We start from the raw sequence: 15990 nt of genomic DNA, 5'->3' as shown, positions 1-15990 counted from the left end.
AACCAGAGCTGAAAGAGTTGAGCCATTTCGTAAAGGCGACCTACCGACCCTACGTTATCTGCTCTTAGATGCTCTTGAGTAAATGATGCAGCATTTACCGACTAACCCTAATTAGAGCTTCGGTCTAATTCATTCAGGAATAAATTTGCTAAGTGGTTTGTGTGTTGGGGAGGACAGGGTCCGAGAGCTGTTGAGAGTGGACTCAGGCACCGCAGGATCAGTTATTGTTTGTGTCACACTGAGCTCACAGGATGCTGATTCAGGCAGAGGATACAGAATGGCACTGTATACGGCGGCTCAGCATCTTCCCTAGACCCCCAGTGCCAGGCTCCTGTGCCAGCCACGCCTTCTGTGCCAGCATCTCATGGGCAGTCGCCCTGTATTCCACATGCCAGCAAGAAGTCGCTGAGCCTGTGCCTTTGTCCAGGAGGGCCTGAGTGTGCTGGGCCTGGCTAGGGTCTGACACATGGATGTTCAATTGAGTCTTCATTGCACAGACCAGACCAGAGGCCCCACGCAGATAAGCAGTGTTCCCTGGACCAGTGCTGCTGCTCAGAGGGATCCATTGTTTTCTGTGGTCCATCCTGCCCTCCCCAACACACAAACCACTTGGCAAATTTATTCCTCCTTTTCTCCTCCCCACCCCCCAGATTCGCCCTTAAATGCCTAAGGGAGTAATTGGGACCTTTCCCACCCGCATATTATGTGTAGCTGGCATTTTGTTAACATGGCAGTGTCTTGTAGGAGATTGTACTCATATCTTGCATTCACTGTCCATTGCTCCTTTTTAAATGGTTTAGAAATTATTAAATATCTATTATATTCTTGAGAGACAGCTCTGGGGATATAACGGGTTTGGGACATAATGAGTTTTGTTCTTGCAGCTTTTAGTCTTTTGGTCAGAGGGGCAAGACAGACACATGAGTTAGGAAAGGAGGAAAGCCTTGCAGCTCATGGGGCAGAGTGGAGCGGCCGCAGTAAGTAGGAAGTGGCTTGGAGGCGGTGCTCACGTTAGCAGGCATGTGCGGGCTCTGTGCAGAGCAGCTGGCAATGATCAGAAGCAGCCGGCCTGCAGGAGCCCGTAGTCCTGGAGGCACGGTGAGCGTGCTCTGTCATCCTTTCTGAAGGATGTCATACAGTTCCAGGGAGTCTCTCACGAGGCGTTAGAATTCTAAAGCAGCAGTTTCCCCTGAACTCGGAGCAAAGTTAGCTCACATGGCCCTGAGGATCGCAGGCGGGAAGGAGGGAGTCGGAGCCGCTGCCCCTCCAGTTCCCTGCCTAACGGGAGCCAGGTCAACTAACGGACTGACCACAGGACGGCAGGACAGGCCTCTTCCCACTCCCATCGCATCCTCACCCAGATCACGCCATGCATCCCCCCCTCGCCCACTCCTACCCCTGGCATGGTGACCTGTGACCCCGTGCCCATCCCTGCGGAAGCCACGCGCAGTGAGAGGGCGATCCGCTTGTCTGCTCCAAACAAGCTCTTCCTCCGGCTCATTCTGTGAGCACCGTCTCCCAGCCACAGGTGGTGCGGGTGGAGTGGGAGACGGCGCCCGCTCTGGGTTACCGTGGGCACTGTGTGCTGGCATCCCGTGGAGCCTCTAGGCTGGTGCCTGGCACGCAGGCCCTTCACGGGAACAGCTGCAGATTTGGGACGGGTCCCTGTGGCTGTCCCCACAGCTCAGAAGGCAACATGCAGGTCAGCACTCTTCGAGGGAGACCCATTTCTTACTCTTTCTATCCATTTTAAATTGTGACTTGATTGGCATGTGCTTATTTTGTCTCTGAAGGGATGTGAGCGACTCCCCCTGAATCCGTCCACGGTTCTGTTTGCGGGTCTCACTGACATTCGTGCCTGATTTCTCTGATCATTGGTGCTTAATGGGAATATTTGTAAAACTCGTAGCATGGATTCATAGCTGGCTTATTCTTAATGCCAGTCAGCTGCTAGTTTGGTAACGGTGACATAAATTTGCCCAGATTTCAGGTGCGCATGTCATACATGGGAAGATTGGCCCACCAGCTGTCATTTCTGCAGCTCTGCATTCATCTACCGTTTGCCAGCTCATGTCACGTTCTCAGTGTGGCAGGAGCTAAATCTCATTCTCTGTCCTTACTTTCTTTTCCGTAACTTTTTATGCTGGCTCCACGCTGTCCAAACAGTATCCATGTTGTTTATTTTTCCCTGTGTGAACCGACCTACGCCAGTAGACGTGAAGTAGCATGTTGGCCTCAATAGAAATAAAAAGTCAGAGCAGCATTGGTGCCTTGAGTAATGAGGCTCTGGTTAGGTAGGGAGAGCGCTTAGATTCCGAAACAATTAGAAAACAAGCAGACGCTACAAGTCATCCCAGGCAGATGAAAGAAAGGAAGGCGCTGAAGGACGAGTGGGAGTGCACAGGCGAGAGTGTTTTACGCCCACCTGAGTGCACATTGTACCTCACCTCACAATGGCCCTGTGAGGTAGGAAGGGCTTCATCCTTCACATTACACGTGTCAAAAAAAAACAAAAAAAAACCAAGGTTCAGGGACATGGAATGACAGGGCTGTTAAATGACAGGGTTGTACGGCTTCTCCCTGGTGGAGACTGGAGCTCAGGTCTTGCTACTTCAGATGGAAAGCTCTTATTTCTCCGCTGTTCCCACCCTCTCCCTCTCACTGTTGTTAAAGTGAGAGAAGTGTGTCTGATGACTAGAGGTGTGGGGCAGCCCCGTGGGAAAGAGTGAACTCAACCAGGACTGATTTGAGTTAATGGAGAAGAAAAGGAAAGACAGACCTCAAGCCCAGGTGCACTGGTGACAAGTGCGGCATCTGTGGAGCATGGAGATGAAGGCTCTTTCACACTCTTTATTTACTTATATATTTATTTAATATATTTATTGATTTCAGAGAGGAAAGGAGAGGGAGAGAGAGATAGAAACATCAAAGATGAGAGAGAATCATTGATTGGCTGCCTCCTGCATGTCCTCTATTGGTGATCGAGCCCACAACCCGGGCATGTGCCCCCAGAGGGAATTGAACCTGGGACCCTTCAGTCCGCAGGCTGATGCTCTATCCACTGAGCCACACTGGCTAGGGCTCTTTCACACTCTTTTTAAACTATAGCCCACAATAAGAAATACATTGAGCCCAGCCAGTGTGGCTCAGTGGTTGAGTATCGACCCATGAACCAGGAGGTCACGGTTTTATTCCAGTCAAGGCACATGCCAAGGACGAGGGCTCGATTCCTAGAAGGGGTGTGCAGGAGACAGCCAATCAGTGATTCTCTCTCATCATTGATGTTTCTCCCTCTCTCTCTGAAATCAACAAAAATATACTTAAAAAAGAAAAAAGTACATTTGACCTTTCAGTCTACCTCATGCATCCATGCTTTTGGCAAAACAAGTTCCGTGAGCCAATACTGAACTTAAATATACAGTATGCAATGCACTGTTGAGCTTATTATTTATTCTTTTGCAATTTTTTTTTAAATGCTAGTAATGACACAGCAAGGGGTTGTGACCAAATGTCAGGAAAACATAGGACAAGAAGGTTCCTATTGTCCCTAATAGGAACAGATGATGCTGAGAAGATAATAAGGGGCTAGCCTGGAAGGGAGGGGTCTGAAGTGTCAGGACTGGCCCTGTGGATGGGGCGGGGCAAATGTCCATGGACCACCAGGTACTCTGAGCATTTTGGGAGGTCGTTTTCTACCTACCACTTAAGCAGACTTTGGTAGTTAGTGTGTAGAAGAAAGGAGGGTTATAGTTGTTAAACGTGTGGGTGATATAAGCCTTTGAAGAATTCATTTAGCTATTACATTTGCATTAGAAAAGTATTACATTTTTTGAGTAACGTTAATGCCTTTCTGTCTTTAAAGGAAAATGATGCTCCTGCAGTACGAAGAAGGCCTCCGGGTGGTCATACACACCTCCAACCTCATCCGGGAGGACTGGCACCAGAAGACGCAAGGGTGCGTTGCTTCTGTTTGCTTTACGGCAGTGGCTGTGTGTGCGGAGGCAGGGCAAAGGCCAGGACGTTTGCTTTATTATTTTGTTTTTCTATGTTTTTAATTGTAAAAATCACACACACGGCATAGAAAAATACACACATGCAGTGAAAAAGATAGTATTCCTTTAGTATCTCCCTCCCCCAATTTCTCTCTCTTGAGGTAACCAATGTTAACAGTGTAGCATAATCATCCATGTCTGCCTATTATACACAGACACACAGATAAACATCTACGCACAGTAGGTTTTTTCGTTTTTTATGAAAAGAGATCATACACACACTACAGCCAGGTCCATCCAAGTATTTTGAGGCCGGAAAGAGGGTGCTAAGTGCCAGATTTAAGCCCATTATTTTCCCAGTAAGACCCACTGGATAGCCTTCTGGTCTCCACTTCCCCCTGCTCCCACTTGGACTCAGGCTGGCCACTTCCCATGGGGCCTCAGTTAGTCGAGTGCTAAAAACGCCCCTCCCGCCAATCCTTGGAGTTTCCCAGGAAGCACATCTGTCCGGGTGTGTTTTTAAAGCCTTTCCTGTGTTCACGGGGTTGTAAATCTCAGAGAATCCGGCGTGAGGGCTCAGGCTTAGTTTATATCACTGACCCTTTGTCCTTGTGCACGGATGCTGGGTCCAGCTTTTTATCTTTTCTCGAGAGGGGTTTGGGTTTAGTTTTAGGGATTTGCCCAAATCAGATTTTAACCATTGTTCTCTCTCCGGGCAAGCCCTTCGTTGTGACTAGCTGTAACTCACCTTTCTTTCATTTAAGCCATGTTGTCCGTCTTTGCCTTCCTGTCAAGGAGGTTAAGTTAAGAGCTTGTTAACAGCCTTCTGTGTTAGAAGAAACTCAGGCATTCATCTATTGTAGCAGCATTTCGGGGTTCAAAAATTCACTGTCATCCGCCCCCACAGACCTTGCCACAGTTCATTGCCCAGCCTGTGCTAGAACCCCTACAGTGGGAAGAATTAGCTAACTGAGTCCATGTCCCCCAGGGGTCGAGCTGGAATACAGAGCCTGCAGCCTCCACCCACGGAGCCTGCTTCGGCCTGTGTGGGTGTAGATAACGAGGCACCTCTCTTCCTGCAGATGGCCCGTCTTTCCCCTTAGCCCAGCACCTCCTGTTCCCACTCTGCACTCCGCTCCCCCACCACACCAGGTGGTGTTGAGCCCCATGCCCACTTCCTGATGGTTTTCCTTTAAACGTGTTCGGGTTTGAGTCCCACTTAAAATGCAGTGTAATCCGATGGGCTCAGGGTCCAGGCTGTCGCCCCTCCCTCTGGGGGCCTCAGCACAGACCCTCTTGGCCCACTGAGTTTCGGGTTCACTATGCCTTGCTACCTCAGGAGCATCTAAGCTGCAGAGCTGGGCTTGGGGGCTTGTGACTTATATGTAGCCCTATCAAAAACAGAACAAAAAATGAGGCTCACAGAGTTTTTTGTGGGGAAATGGTAACCAACGTAATGAACTGAGTCTGTTAAGTCGGCCTTAGGTCTTCTGTGACCCAGAGGCTCTGACCCGGCCTCCTGCTCCTTCTGGGGCCAGGAGCTTGAGTTCAGAAGTAGCCAGGCTTCTCAGGGGGTGGCTGTTGTGCAGGCAGGGTTTAAAGTACAGGATTGGGGTGTTCATTTTTATTCCTTCATTTTAAAAAAAAATTTTTTTAAGTTTAAAAACATTTTTTTTAAGTTTAAAAAAAGCTGGATAGTAGCTTTACATGGTTTACAACTCAAAAAGGTCAAAGATGTGACACTCCTTGCAGCTTCCCTCTTGACCCCGGATCGGGCTCTGTTCTCGGGCTCGTCCAGCTTCTCCTCCCCGAGGCTCTGCAGCCTCATGCATTGCATTGTCATCTTTTAAGAAAGACATTTAAAGGCAGTTACCTGCTGACCCTGCTCTTTGTACAGGTGTCCCTGCCATCCCTTCCAGCCGCCCCTTGGTCCACCGTTTAACTTTTAAACTTATTTGTCCCATGACCATTTTCTCATCTTTTTTTGGGAAGTGTGAAAATGCCTCACACCTCGGAATCCGGTTTAGAAAGTCATCGTACATCATGGCTCTCACCCAACATCCCCCCTGTTTTCCTTTGGGGGGAAAGGATTGATGAAATGAAAGACGTCGTTAATGTTTCACTTACTGTAGTATTTGGTTTGTGTTAATCTAATATTAAATATGGTATATAGTCATTCCAGGCGCCGGGAATGTATATGTTATAAAAATACCCCCCAACTGCTCTAGCTTATATATCATGATGTGTTTGTTTATTGATAGTAGACTTGTTCGTTCATTTTTCTCAGTATAACTTTTATCCACTTGACTAAAGAGCCATATTGATATAGTCATGGGCACAGTCTTGCTGGGGTTACTGCAGGTGGTATAGGTTTGCTATCAGAATTGAGATTAAAACTATTGACTGTTGTCATCACACCTCAGAAAGCAGTATGTAAGGCGTGGGAAGAAGGAGGAAGAAGGTGTGGTGACTGGATGAGAGGAATCATGGAGGGGATTGGATTGGGAGAGGTGGGCAGAGGCTAGATCTTACTGGGTCTAAACGCACAGTGAGGTCTTCAAAAATAATTCTGAATGTGATGGAAACTGTCCTAGTGGCACGGTCAGATTTATATTTAAGGATCTCTGCTCACCAGGTGGAGACTCAGTGAGAATTCCCCTCCTCCTCAGGTGAGTGCAGAGTCAATGGGAGAAGCCCTGTGACCAGTGGCTTCCCGACTGTTAATAGGCCTTTCTCTCCCGTTCCAGGATGTGGGTGAGCCCCTTGTACCCACGAATGGCCCACGGCACCCACGGGTCTGGAGAGTCGACAACACATTTCAAAGCCGATCTCATCAGCTACCTGATGGCTTATAACGCACCTCCTCTCAAGGAGTGGGTGGACATCCTCCAGGCCCACGACCTCTCCGAAACCAAGTACGTGCCCTCTTCTCGGTCTGGTGCTCACAGCAGGTGACACCTGAGAGCCATGCAGGGTCTGGAACGCAGGATCTTGGAAGGAGGCTGAGTGCGTTCGGTCACCCTTCATGACATGATGAAAGCAGAAGGTTGTCGCTGTGCATCTCCTTGTTCTGTTTCTGTTGCAGCTTTAGGAACAAGCGTTCTGTATCCCTAAAGCAGTGGTTCTCAACCTTTCTAATGCCGCGATCCTTTAATACAGTTCCTCACATTGCGGTCTTAGGCTCTACAACCGCTAACAGGGTCTCAACTCACAGGTTGAGAACCGCTAGCAGGGTCGCCTAAGACCATCAGAAATCTCATATATATTTACATTACTATTCATTAACAGTAGCAAAATTACAGTTATGAAGTAGCAGCGGAAATAATTTTATGGTTGGGGGTCACCACAATATGAAGCACTGTATTAAAGGGTCACGGCATTAGAAAGGTTAAGAACCCCTGCCCTAAAGTGAGGCAGGGATGCTTCCTATGCACCTTCCGCCTCCTGCTGGGTCACTCTGCACATGAGCCAGTTCTTGGCCTGGCCCCTTCCCCCTGCAGGTGCTGTAGTGGGTGTGCTTGACAGTGAGGTTAAGTATCAGCTACACCTCTGAGGAAGTATCCCAAGAAAACTGGTTGGCCTCACAACACTTCATGGGTATTTTGTGACTGGGGGTTCACAAATCACATCGATACTTTCTGTAATTTACATTTTATATCTCTGTAGCGTTTACCTCATTGGATCAACCCCAGGACGCTTTCAAGGAGATCAGAAAGATAACTGGGGGCACTTTAGGCTTCGGAAGGTAACAGAATTTTTACTATTTTAACTTTTTTAAAAAATTGAATGTGTATTATCTCCCTTTTTATTTATAATTGTATGTTCTGATAGCAGCATTAGAATATATCTAAAACAATTCTGAGCAAATAGTAGGCACATGATAATTTGATTGCCTAATCGTTTTCAGTAATTTTTTTAAACTTTTGTTTTGCCTGTTCTATAGATATTGATTGTTCTAAATGGACTTTTAGTTATATGTCTTGTAATAGAGATAATCAGATTCCATTTGTAGCATTTGATCAGCATATCAAGGACTTTTAACATACAAATTTAATAAAATAGAATGTAGTGTTGAGTAGAGGCTATAACAATTAGCTATATTTTGTTTACCAAACCAGAGCCCTTAAGAGAATTGTTACTACAAAAATCACATTTGCTGCTGGTATGAAAATAAACATAGAAAGGTCTTTCACAAAATAAAACAACCAGCAAGTTGAAAATTAATGTCTTCTTCATTGCCTTTTAGAAAACAGTTTACTGACCTCAATAATATAATGTCCCTAAAATGTTTTTGTTCAAAGCCTTACCTCTTTTCCCATAAATTATTTATGTCATGTAAGAATTCCCCTTGGTTAAGGAAAATTTTAACTTTTCTTTTTTTTCTTCTTTTTTTTTTAAACTGAGACCGCAGCTGAAAGCAGGCAACATCTTTATTTATTTAGTTAGTTAGTTAGTTAGTTTGTTAGTTAATTATTTATAGTATGTTTTTATTGGTTTCATAGAGAAAGGGAGAGTGAGAGAGAGATAAAACAGTGATGAGAGAAAAATCATCTATCAGCTGCTTCCTGCTCGCCTCCTACTGAGAATTGAGCCCGCCACCCGGGCAGGTGCCCTGACTGGGTCCTGACCTAGAGAGGGTAGAGTGCTCTGGCTGAGTGCACCCTGTGGCAGGTAGATGCCCACACCTGGGTCTGGTCCTAATCGTGGCTTCCACTGTCACCCTTCCACAGATCCTGAGAGAGCACGCCCCGTCCATACCTAAGGCCGAGGCTTGGCCCGTCATCGGCCAGTTCTCAAGCATTGGCTCCTTGGGGGCTGACGAGTCCAAATGGCTGTGTGCAGAATTCAGAGAGACCTTGGTGACCCTGGGGAGGGAAAGCAGGGTTCCCGGGAAAAGCACGGCTCCCCTTCATCTGGTGAGTGCTCCTCCTCCAGCGTCCCTCATCTGCGTTCTCTCGTCCAGGAGAGGAGTCAGTCAACAGTCAGTCTTCAGTGGGTGGGATGGATACGGTGATATTAGTAATCGTAATCAAGTTCAGCCAAAGCTCCACGTCAGCCATCAGCGAGCAGTGGTTGTCCCTTCCAGGTTGTCAAGCCCAGGAAAAGATGTTGGAAAGGCATGGCCTGCAGACTTAGAAGCATTATTAGGTACTTAGACATCTTTGAGTTAGTAGTTAATTTTGCATTCAATTCAGTTACTGTAGCATGTCAGGAGAAAAAACTCAAATGGAAGTGTGCTTTCTAATCATCAAACTAGAGGTCTGGTGCACAATTTGTGCACTGAGAGGGGAGGCGAGGTCCCTCAGCCCAGCCTGCACCCTCTCACAGTCTGGAAGCCATCAGTCGAACATCCTTAGCGCTGCTATGGAGGTGGGAGAGGCTCCTGCTACTGCAGCTGCACTTGCTAGCCATGAGCCCGGCTTCTGGTTGAGTGGCTTTCCCTCTGTGGGAGTGCACTGACCACCAGGGAGCAACTCCTGCCTTGAGCATCAGCCCCCTGGTGGTCAGTGCGCATCATAGCGACCGGTCGTTCCACCGTTTGGTCGATTTGCATATTAGCTTTTTATTATATAGGATTAATTACCAGAAGTTCTGTTTTTTTACTGTAAGATGGGAACTTTTGAAATTTTAGAGCATGTTTCCTAAGCCTCTCAGTATTTTTAATTGATATTTCATTTTCTTAAAAACTAATCAGCATTCCTTTTGACCAATAGTTTCTTCAACATGGTACCTTCCAAGTGTCATTGGGAATTTTTCGTATTTCTTTTTAGATCTATCCTTCTGTGGAAAATGTGCGGACCAGCTTAGAAGGGTATCCAGGTAATTGTTGGGAAGCCTGCCACAATGTTATTTCTTGTGTATATTTCACAAATGCCCTGGTAAACTTTTAAAAACAAGAAATAAGACTTTTCTCATCCCCCTTGGGATGAGGAAAGTATGGGTTAGAATTTTGGAGGTGATCTTTCTCTTAACTGGGTAAGAATCATGAAGACTGGGACATTGAGCACTGGTCATGTTCCCAAGATGGTGCAGGTGGGCAGGTCCCGGATGTTATTTAGCCCTCACAGTCCCCTCTGAATGGCTGCTCATCTCGTTTCTGCCAATAGGGCCGCTCTAGCCTCTGCCACCAACAGATTGGCTGTCCAGGCAAGTCATCCAGATGAAACCAGCTGCCCCTCCTGCTCCGTGCCCTTTCAGAACAGTCCCAGCATGCCTTGCTCTAATCTTTCTCTCCAGTTCTAGTTCTCATCCTAGTCTGCCCCAACTGCCCTGGTCCTAGGCTAAAACAGGCGCTCCACACCTCACCTTGCAGAAGGAGGCTAAGAATGAGGACGGCAGGTTGGGCCAGGATTCTTTCTAACCCTTCAAGTCTGTGGGGTTGCAGATATTAAATGACCACCCCCTACCCCCTTTCCTTTGCAGACAGTGAACACTTACACTAATACTCATCTCTCAGAAAGGAAGCCCACTGAGAGGACATAGATGGTGCAAGTGCAGGCATTTCCTGTCCAGGAAGTGTTTTCTAAGATGAAAAATGGAAGCAGTGTTGTTTTTCCCCTTTCACTTTCTCACCGTTGTTTACTATAGGTTTTGTTTACTATGCTTCTTAATGAAGAATCCTCAAATTCTATTGCATCTGTTTTATTATTTATTTTTCTTGTTTCAAAAGCCGGGGGCTCTCTTCCCTACAGCATCCAGACAGCGGAAAAGCAGAACTGGCTCCATGCCTACTTCCAGTAAGTAACTGGCTCGAATGCTGCTGTTGCAGCTTTAGGAACAAGATGTTATTTAAAGAGGCTTACATAATAGGGCTCAGCTACATATGTTAGTGATAGAAATCATCTTAAGGTTTTGAACTTTATTTTTTGGAATAGGTTTTTAATACCAAAGAGTAAAATTTATCTCTGTGGCATTTCTATTTATATATGGACACATAAAGAAAACGATAAATAAAAGAACATGCTGGGTAGTTGAGAATTCACATGAGTACCTCTCAATTCATGTTTCCAGTATGTAACATACAATCGTTCTCTCCACACAGCCTTACCCTGCGTACTGCAAGCTTGCTGAGGGTGGGATCCTCCCCGAGCATGCGCGGCGGTGTTTGGCTCGTTAGGAGAGTTCAGTCCGAGGTTGAATGGACGAGTGAAATGACTGCCCTTTGTCCTCGCTGCAGTGGTCGTACATCTGCGTGCTCCAGGCTGGTCCCAGTTCCAGGCCACTGTTTTGCGGGACAGCCAGAAAGGAAGGCAGTTTGCATCCCAGTAGCTTTCAGTCTAACCCGGGATGCCATCAGGAGCTTTTCTTTAATGCTATCTCGGGAGGTGGTTCCTTCCAGAGGATGTTTCTTCAATGGAGCGCCTCCCAGGATGGTCTGCCTCCCAGTGCATTGCATCATCTGATGATGGGCCCAGTCCTGATCAGTCTTTGCAGACAGTCTGTTCTCGAGACCCGACTTCTGATAAGCAAGGGTTGTCACCTCATGAGACAGGCCATTTTTCCCCACGGCCCCTGAGTCCTACATTGTTGGAAATTTAGAAACCAAATGCAAGATATGCAAATATCAGCATTTGACTCAGGTATTTCTGATTTATCCCCCTGCTTTTCAACTTTCCATTGTGATAGTCATACTCTTTTGTATTTTTCCCATTTTGTATTTTGTTTTATCAGCAAACTTTTACTGAGCCTCTGCTCAGTAATGCGTGTGAGCTTTTAGAAACAGTCCAGATAGGAGACAGAATGTGAGGACATGCTGCTGAAAGCACAATAGTTTTTGAATGCATGTGGGTATTCATGGCATAGACGCCAAGAGATACTTTTTTGAGTGGAGGTACGTTATTTGTCTGCATACCTACATTCTAAAATGAACATGCATTATTCTGTCTGAACAGCGTTTAAGAAAATATCACAGGTCATATTGAAGAGAATTGTGTGCTCTGGTTTTCAGATGATAGGATTCTGCTTTTCGTGCAGTTTGCTAATATTAGAAGAACGGCTGATTTGTATTTTCTTATTGGTGATTGTGTCTTTCCTGTCACTAGCAAATGGTCGGCTGAGACGTCTGGCCGCAGCAACGCCATGCCACATATCAAGACGTACATGAGACCCTCTCCAGACTTCAGTCAGATCGCGTGGTTCCTTGTCACAAGGTAAATAGTCCTTACATTCCTCATGGTAGGGGTTTTGTAACTCCTGCTCTGAATACTGAATGGTTTCCAAAAGGTGATTTTCTGAATTGCCATTAGTTTTTGCTGTGTGTGTGTGTGTGAGTGTGTGTGTCCGTGCACACGCGCGTGCACGCACACATGTGTGCCTTACATGAGCCTTATTTAAAGGAGGCCCATAACTAATCCCTTCGTAGAGAACGCAGTCATGAGCTGATCTACTCAGCATCCCAGCATTATCAAAGGACCCTGAGAGACGTAACTCAAATAACAGAACATCTTAGAACCCACTCTCCACACTTCCATAACAAGGGGAGGTGTAGCCCCAAATGTAAGTGACACCTACCAGCAACTCCCTTCTTTTTCTTTTTTATTTATTTTTCATTTTTACTTTTTGGTTGGTTGCCCCTTATCTCAAAGTCAGAATATCCCAAACTGAGCTCATCTTTCAGGCAGATGTCTTCCCCAGCATTCCTATGCTTTAGCAGCAGCTGCCCACTCCCATCAGGCTGCAAGCCCCCTGGACTCTCTCCCTGTTCCTTCCTTGGAGAATCTGCAGCACTTGCTGCCGGTCCTTCCTGAGGGTGCTGGACACACAGATGAAACAGTAAGATTTACACAATGGGTCTGAGATGCTCACAATCTCAGGGATGTCGGAAAACAGACACAGAGATGATGACACCAGGAAGGATCTGTTCTGTGGTGGAGGCGAGCAAGTGGGTGTTTGGAAATATCCATCAAAGCCTACTCATCCTTTAAATGCCTCAGACTTTGCTTTTCTAACCCCTGAAATTACCAGGTTAGATACTGATCACCTGGACTTCTGAAACGGTCACCTCTCCTGTCCCGTCACATGGTTGTCCTCTTCCCAGGCCACCTGTCCAGTTGACCATGACCATTCGTCTTTCAGTAACGTGGATTTTCCTCATTGTCCTGTGTGCAGCAGCCTCTCCCGCTTCCTATGGACTGAAGCCCAGAGTCCTGTCCTCAGCCTGTAAAATTTCCTCTCCTGATCCCTCTGTAGTCTCTCCTTGCCTGTCCAGCAGCTGCCCATGAAATAAGAATTGTGCTCAGGGCTGGTCTCATCTCTTCCTGGAGCTTTGTCGACCTCTGCTTGTCTCCTGACCCTTCAAGTGCATATGCACTGCTGACTGTCAGCTCCAAACATTCTTCTAAGCACATTGCATTCTCACTCTCGCTGTCCTCACAACAATTTTACAGTGTAGCTGTCAGTCCCCGTTCAGATAGGGGAACAGGAGCTCAGAGGTTAAACCAGGGCCTTCGAGCCTGGGCACACCCTCCAGTACTGTGCCCTAGGGTAGTGAGTGCCTGGGCCCAGTGGGCGGGCGACTATTCATCAAATAGATGGTCAGGGAAGGCCTGACTGACCTGATCTGAAAGAAGGGAAGGGCCATGTGGATGGGTAGGTGGAGGATCAATGTTTCTAACTCTCTATCCCTCGTCATTCTTCTCTGTTAAAAAATCCATAAAATATATTTTAAAAATATATTAAAAAATAAATAAAGTGTAGTCTGTATTAAATATTAGTTAACAGTTTGACTTTAGTAACTACTAGTTACCACATTATTATTAAGCTCCTATCCATTGGCCCTCTTGAGATTCAAGTAAACAGCTTATAACTTGACTTGGGGTAGTGAACACACAGTACAGTATACCGGTGATATATAATATTACAGAATTGTGCAACTGAAACCTCTATAAGATAATTAACCAATGTCACCCCAATAAATTCAATTAAAAAAAACTAACAAAACAGCTTATAAAACCTGTATCTGTTTTGTTTACATGACATATCAGTGTATAATATGTGACCTAAAGATATTATTGTCCATAGATATAGTCTTTTCTAAACTTAATGTGGTTTCTTTAAAAATTGCTCAAAATTATTCTAATCAATTAGAACTTATTAGATGTCATGTTGGCTGGCAGTTTTCTCTTTTGTCTGGGTCCTTTTATGGAAAGCTATTTATAGTTTTCGATCCTACCATGAAATCATGCTGTGTTTGATGGCAGCCTGTTGTTATGGAAATTGCTGGGACATGATGACAAATACAGTGTTTAAGTTTTATCACCAGACTAAGCAGGCAAGAGGATGAGCTAGAAGAGGCGACCTAGGATGACCAGCAGTGCCTGGGAGTAATTGGCAAAGCCAGTGAGAACGAGTGTGAAAGCTGCGAATTGTGGGTGGGCAGAGAGCAATCCTGATACAGTTGCCTAGCAACTTACAGGCATTCCGGGATAGTTGGGATGAGCCGAGATATTGGTGCTGCCACTTTGGGGGAAAGGGAGATAAGTGCTTGACTCTGGAGCCACCGTGGCTTTCGGAGGAAATATAAGAGACGTTCTGCTGTCAGCATAGCTGTGCAATTCTCTTATGTCTCTTTCTCTGACTCAGGAATAAATCGCCTTTCTTTTTCTCCTTTGCCTGAGTTTTTTAGTCCAAAATCAAATTGGATCACACACAGAAAACAATATTGGTAAATGTCATTGGGTAGATTGGTTTTTGTGCCATGTTCCTTGGCACCCCACGAGTTCTGGACATCCCTTTCAGAGCCCCACCACACCCGTGGATGGAGGGAGGAGAGTGCAGGTAAATCCTGGTTCACCTAGAGACCCTTACTGACCTTTGTCGCTTAAAATGCTTCCTTTGAATAACGAACTCTCAGGGTTTGGTTTGGTTTGGTTTGGTTTGGTTTGGTTTTGTTAATCTCAAAGGACCATTATAATAGATAATCTCTCAGGGCTCACTCTAACAAACGTGTCATAGTCTTTTTATTGAAAACTTTTCCAAGTTTTCATTATGTCTTTCCACCATAGGAGATGACCAAAATAATGGAACATATCAGTAGAAATTGAAATAGCAGTTTTTAGTGATCACATCGGTTACTATTAAAAACATGGTGAAATTCTTTGGTAGGGTGTTCTAAGTACCAATTTTTTTACCTAAAATTTGCCAAGCTACTTTTGATCCTGCTTGACAATATTTTTGTCATTTTGGGTTCGGGATGCTGATGTGATGGCTTCTAAAGCCACGTAATTCCACTTATGGGGTCACATACAGATGGATCCTTTTGATGACGGGGCTGATGGTGCGGCTGGGTTGAAAACTGAACTCAGTGTGGACTGGAAAGTGTTTGCTAGTGGTCATAACATGCCTGTGACTAAAGAAGGAAGTCAGGCCCTGACTGGTTTGGCTCAAGGGCATATACCTTGGTTGTGGGCACATCCCCAGTAGGCGGTGTGCAGGAGGCAGCTGATTGATGTTTCTAACTCTCTATTCCTCTCTGTAGGAAATCAAAGTATATTTAAAAAAAAAAAAAAAAGGAACGAAGCATGGAAGTCAGTTTGCAAATAATTTTCAGAATGTGCTTGGTGATTTGTCACAGTCACTTGAAGAAGCCCACACCCAAGGATCTGATCTTCCATCATGCTCTGTGCTAATCTGTTTGGGAAAACGCGTGTCATAATCAATGTCATTTTTCTTTTCCTGCTGACATTTCTTTGTTAACATACTGTAATCCCCAAAGCACAGCTGACATGTTTTACCCCCTTTGGTAGTTAATTTTACATGATTTTTGTATATCTGCAGAATTGGTTTAATTTTCACCACGCTATTAAATTCCTCTCACTTTATCACTTTATCATTCATATTAAAAATTGGGAGACGTGGCCTGGCGGATGTGGTTAAGTGGTTAGAGAGTTGGCCTGCAGGCTAAAGGGTTTGATTTCTGGACGAGGACACGTGCCTGCGTTGCAGGTTTGATCCTTGGCCCTGAGATTGGACCACTGCGAGAGGCAAACAATGTGTCTCT

At 45.7% G+C, this 15990-nt stretch overlaps 1 protein-coding gene across 10 annotated transcripts in view; it reads left to right on the top strand.

Moving 5' to 3' along the window:
• TDP1 (tyrosyl-DNA phosphodiesterase 1) overlaps positions 1 to 15990 on the top strand; it is a 48814-nt gene that overhangs the window by 14691 nt on the left and 18133 nt on the right. For 6 of the 10 annotated variants that reach the window (XR_004986498.2, XM_045573169.1, XM_045573281.1 and 3 more), the window contains 7 exons: positions 3863 to 3955; positions 6740 to 6907; positions 7659 to 7737; positions 8723 to 8908; positions 9764 to 9812; positions 10663 to 10729; positions 12035 to 12142. Coding sequence is in view for 9 of the 10 variants with exons in the window: in XM_045573169.1 (XP_045429125.1) it covers positions 3863 to 3955; positions 6740 to 6907; positions 7659 to 7737; positions 8723 to 8908; positions 9764 to 9812; positions 10663 to 10729; positions 12035 to 12142 (750 nt within the window). In the remaining variant the exon portion in view is untranslated. Of the gene's footprint in view, positions 1 to 3862; positions 3956 to 6739; positions 6908 to 7658; positions 7738 to 8722; positions 8909 to 9763; positions 9813 to 10662; positions 10730 to 12034; positions 12143 to 12354; positions 12444 to 12480; positions 12489 to 15990 lie in introns of those variants that run through there. The other 4 variants (XM_045573386.1, XM_045573342.1, XM_036429101.2 and 1 more) reach the window with 3 other exon arrangements.

Source organism: Pipistrellus kuhlii, unplaced genomic scaffold (genome assembly GCF_014108245.1).
Source record: "Pipistrellus kuhlii isolate mPipKuh1 unplaced genomic scaffold, mPipKuh1.p scaffold_m20_p_1, whole genome shotgun sequence".
Taxonomy (NCBI): domain Eukaryota; kingdom Metazoa; phylum Chordata; class Mammalia; order Chiroptera; family Vespertilionidae; genus Pipistrellus; species Pipistrellus kuhlii.
This window is presented reverse-complemented; position numbering and strand designations above follow the sequence as displayed.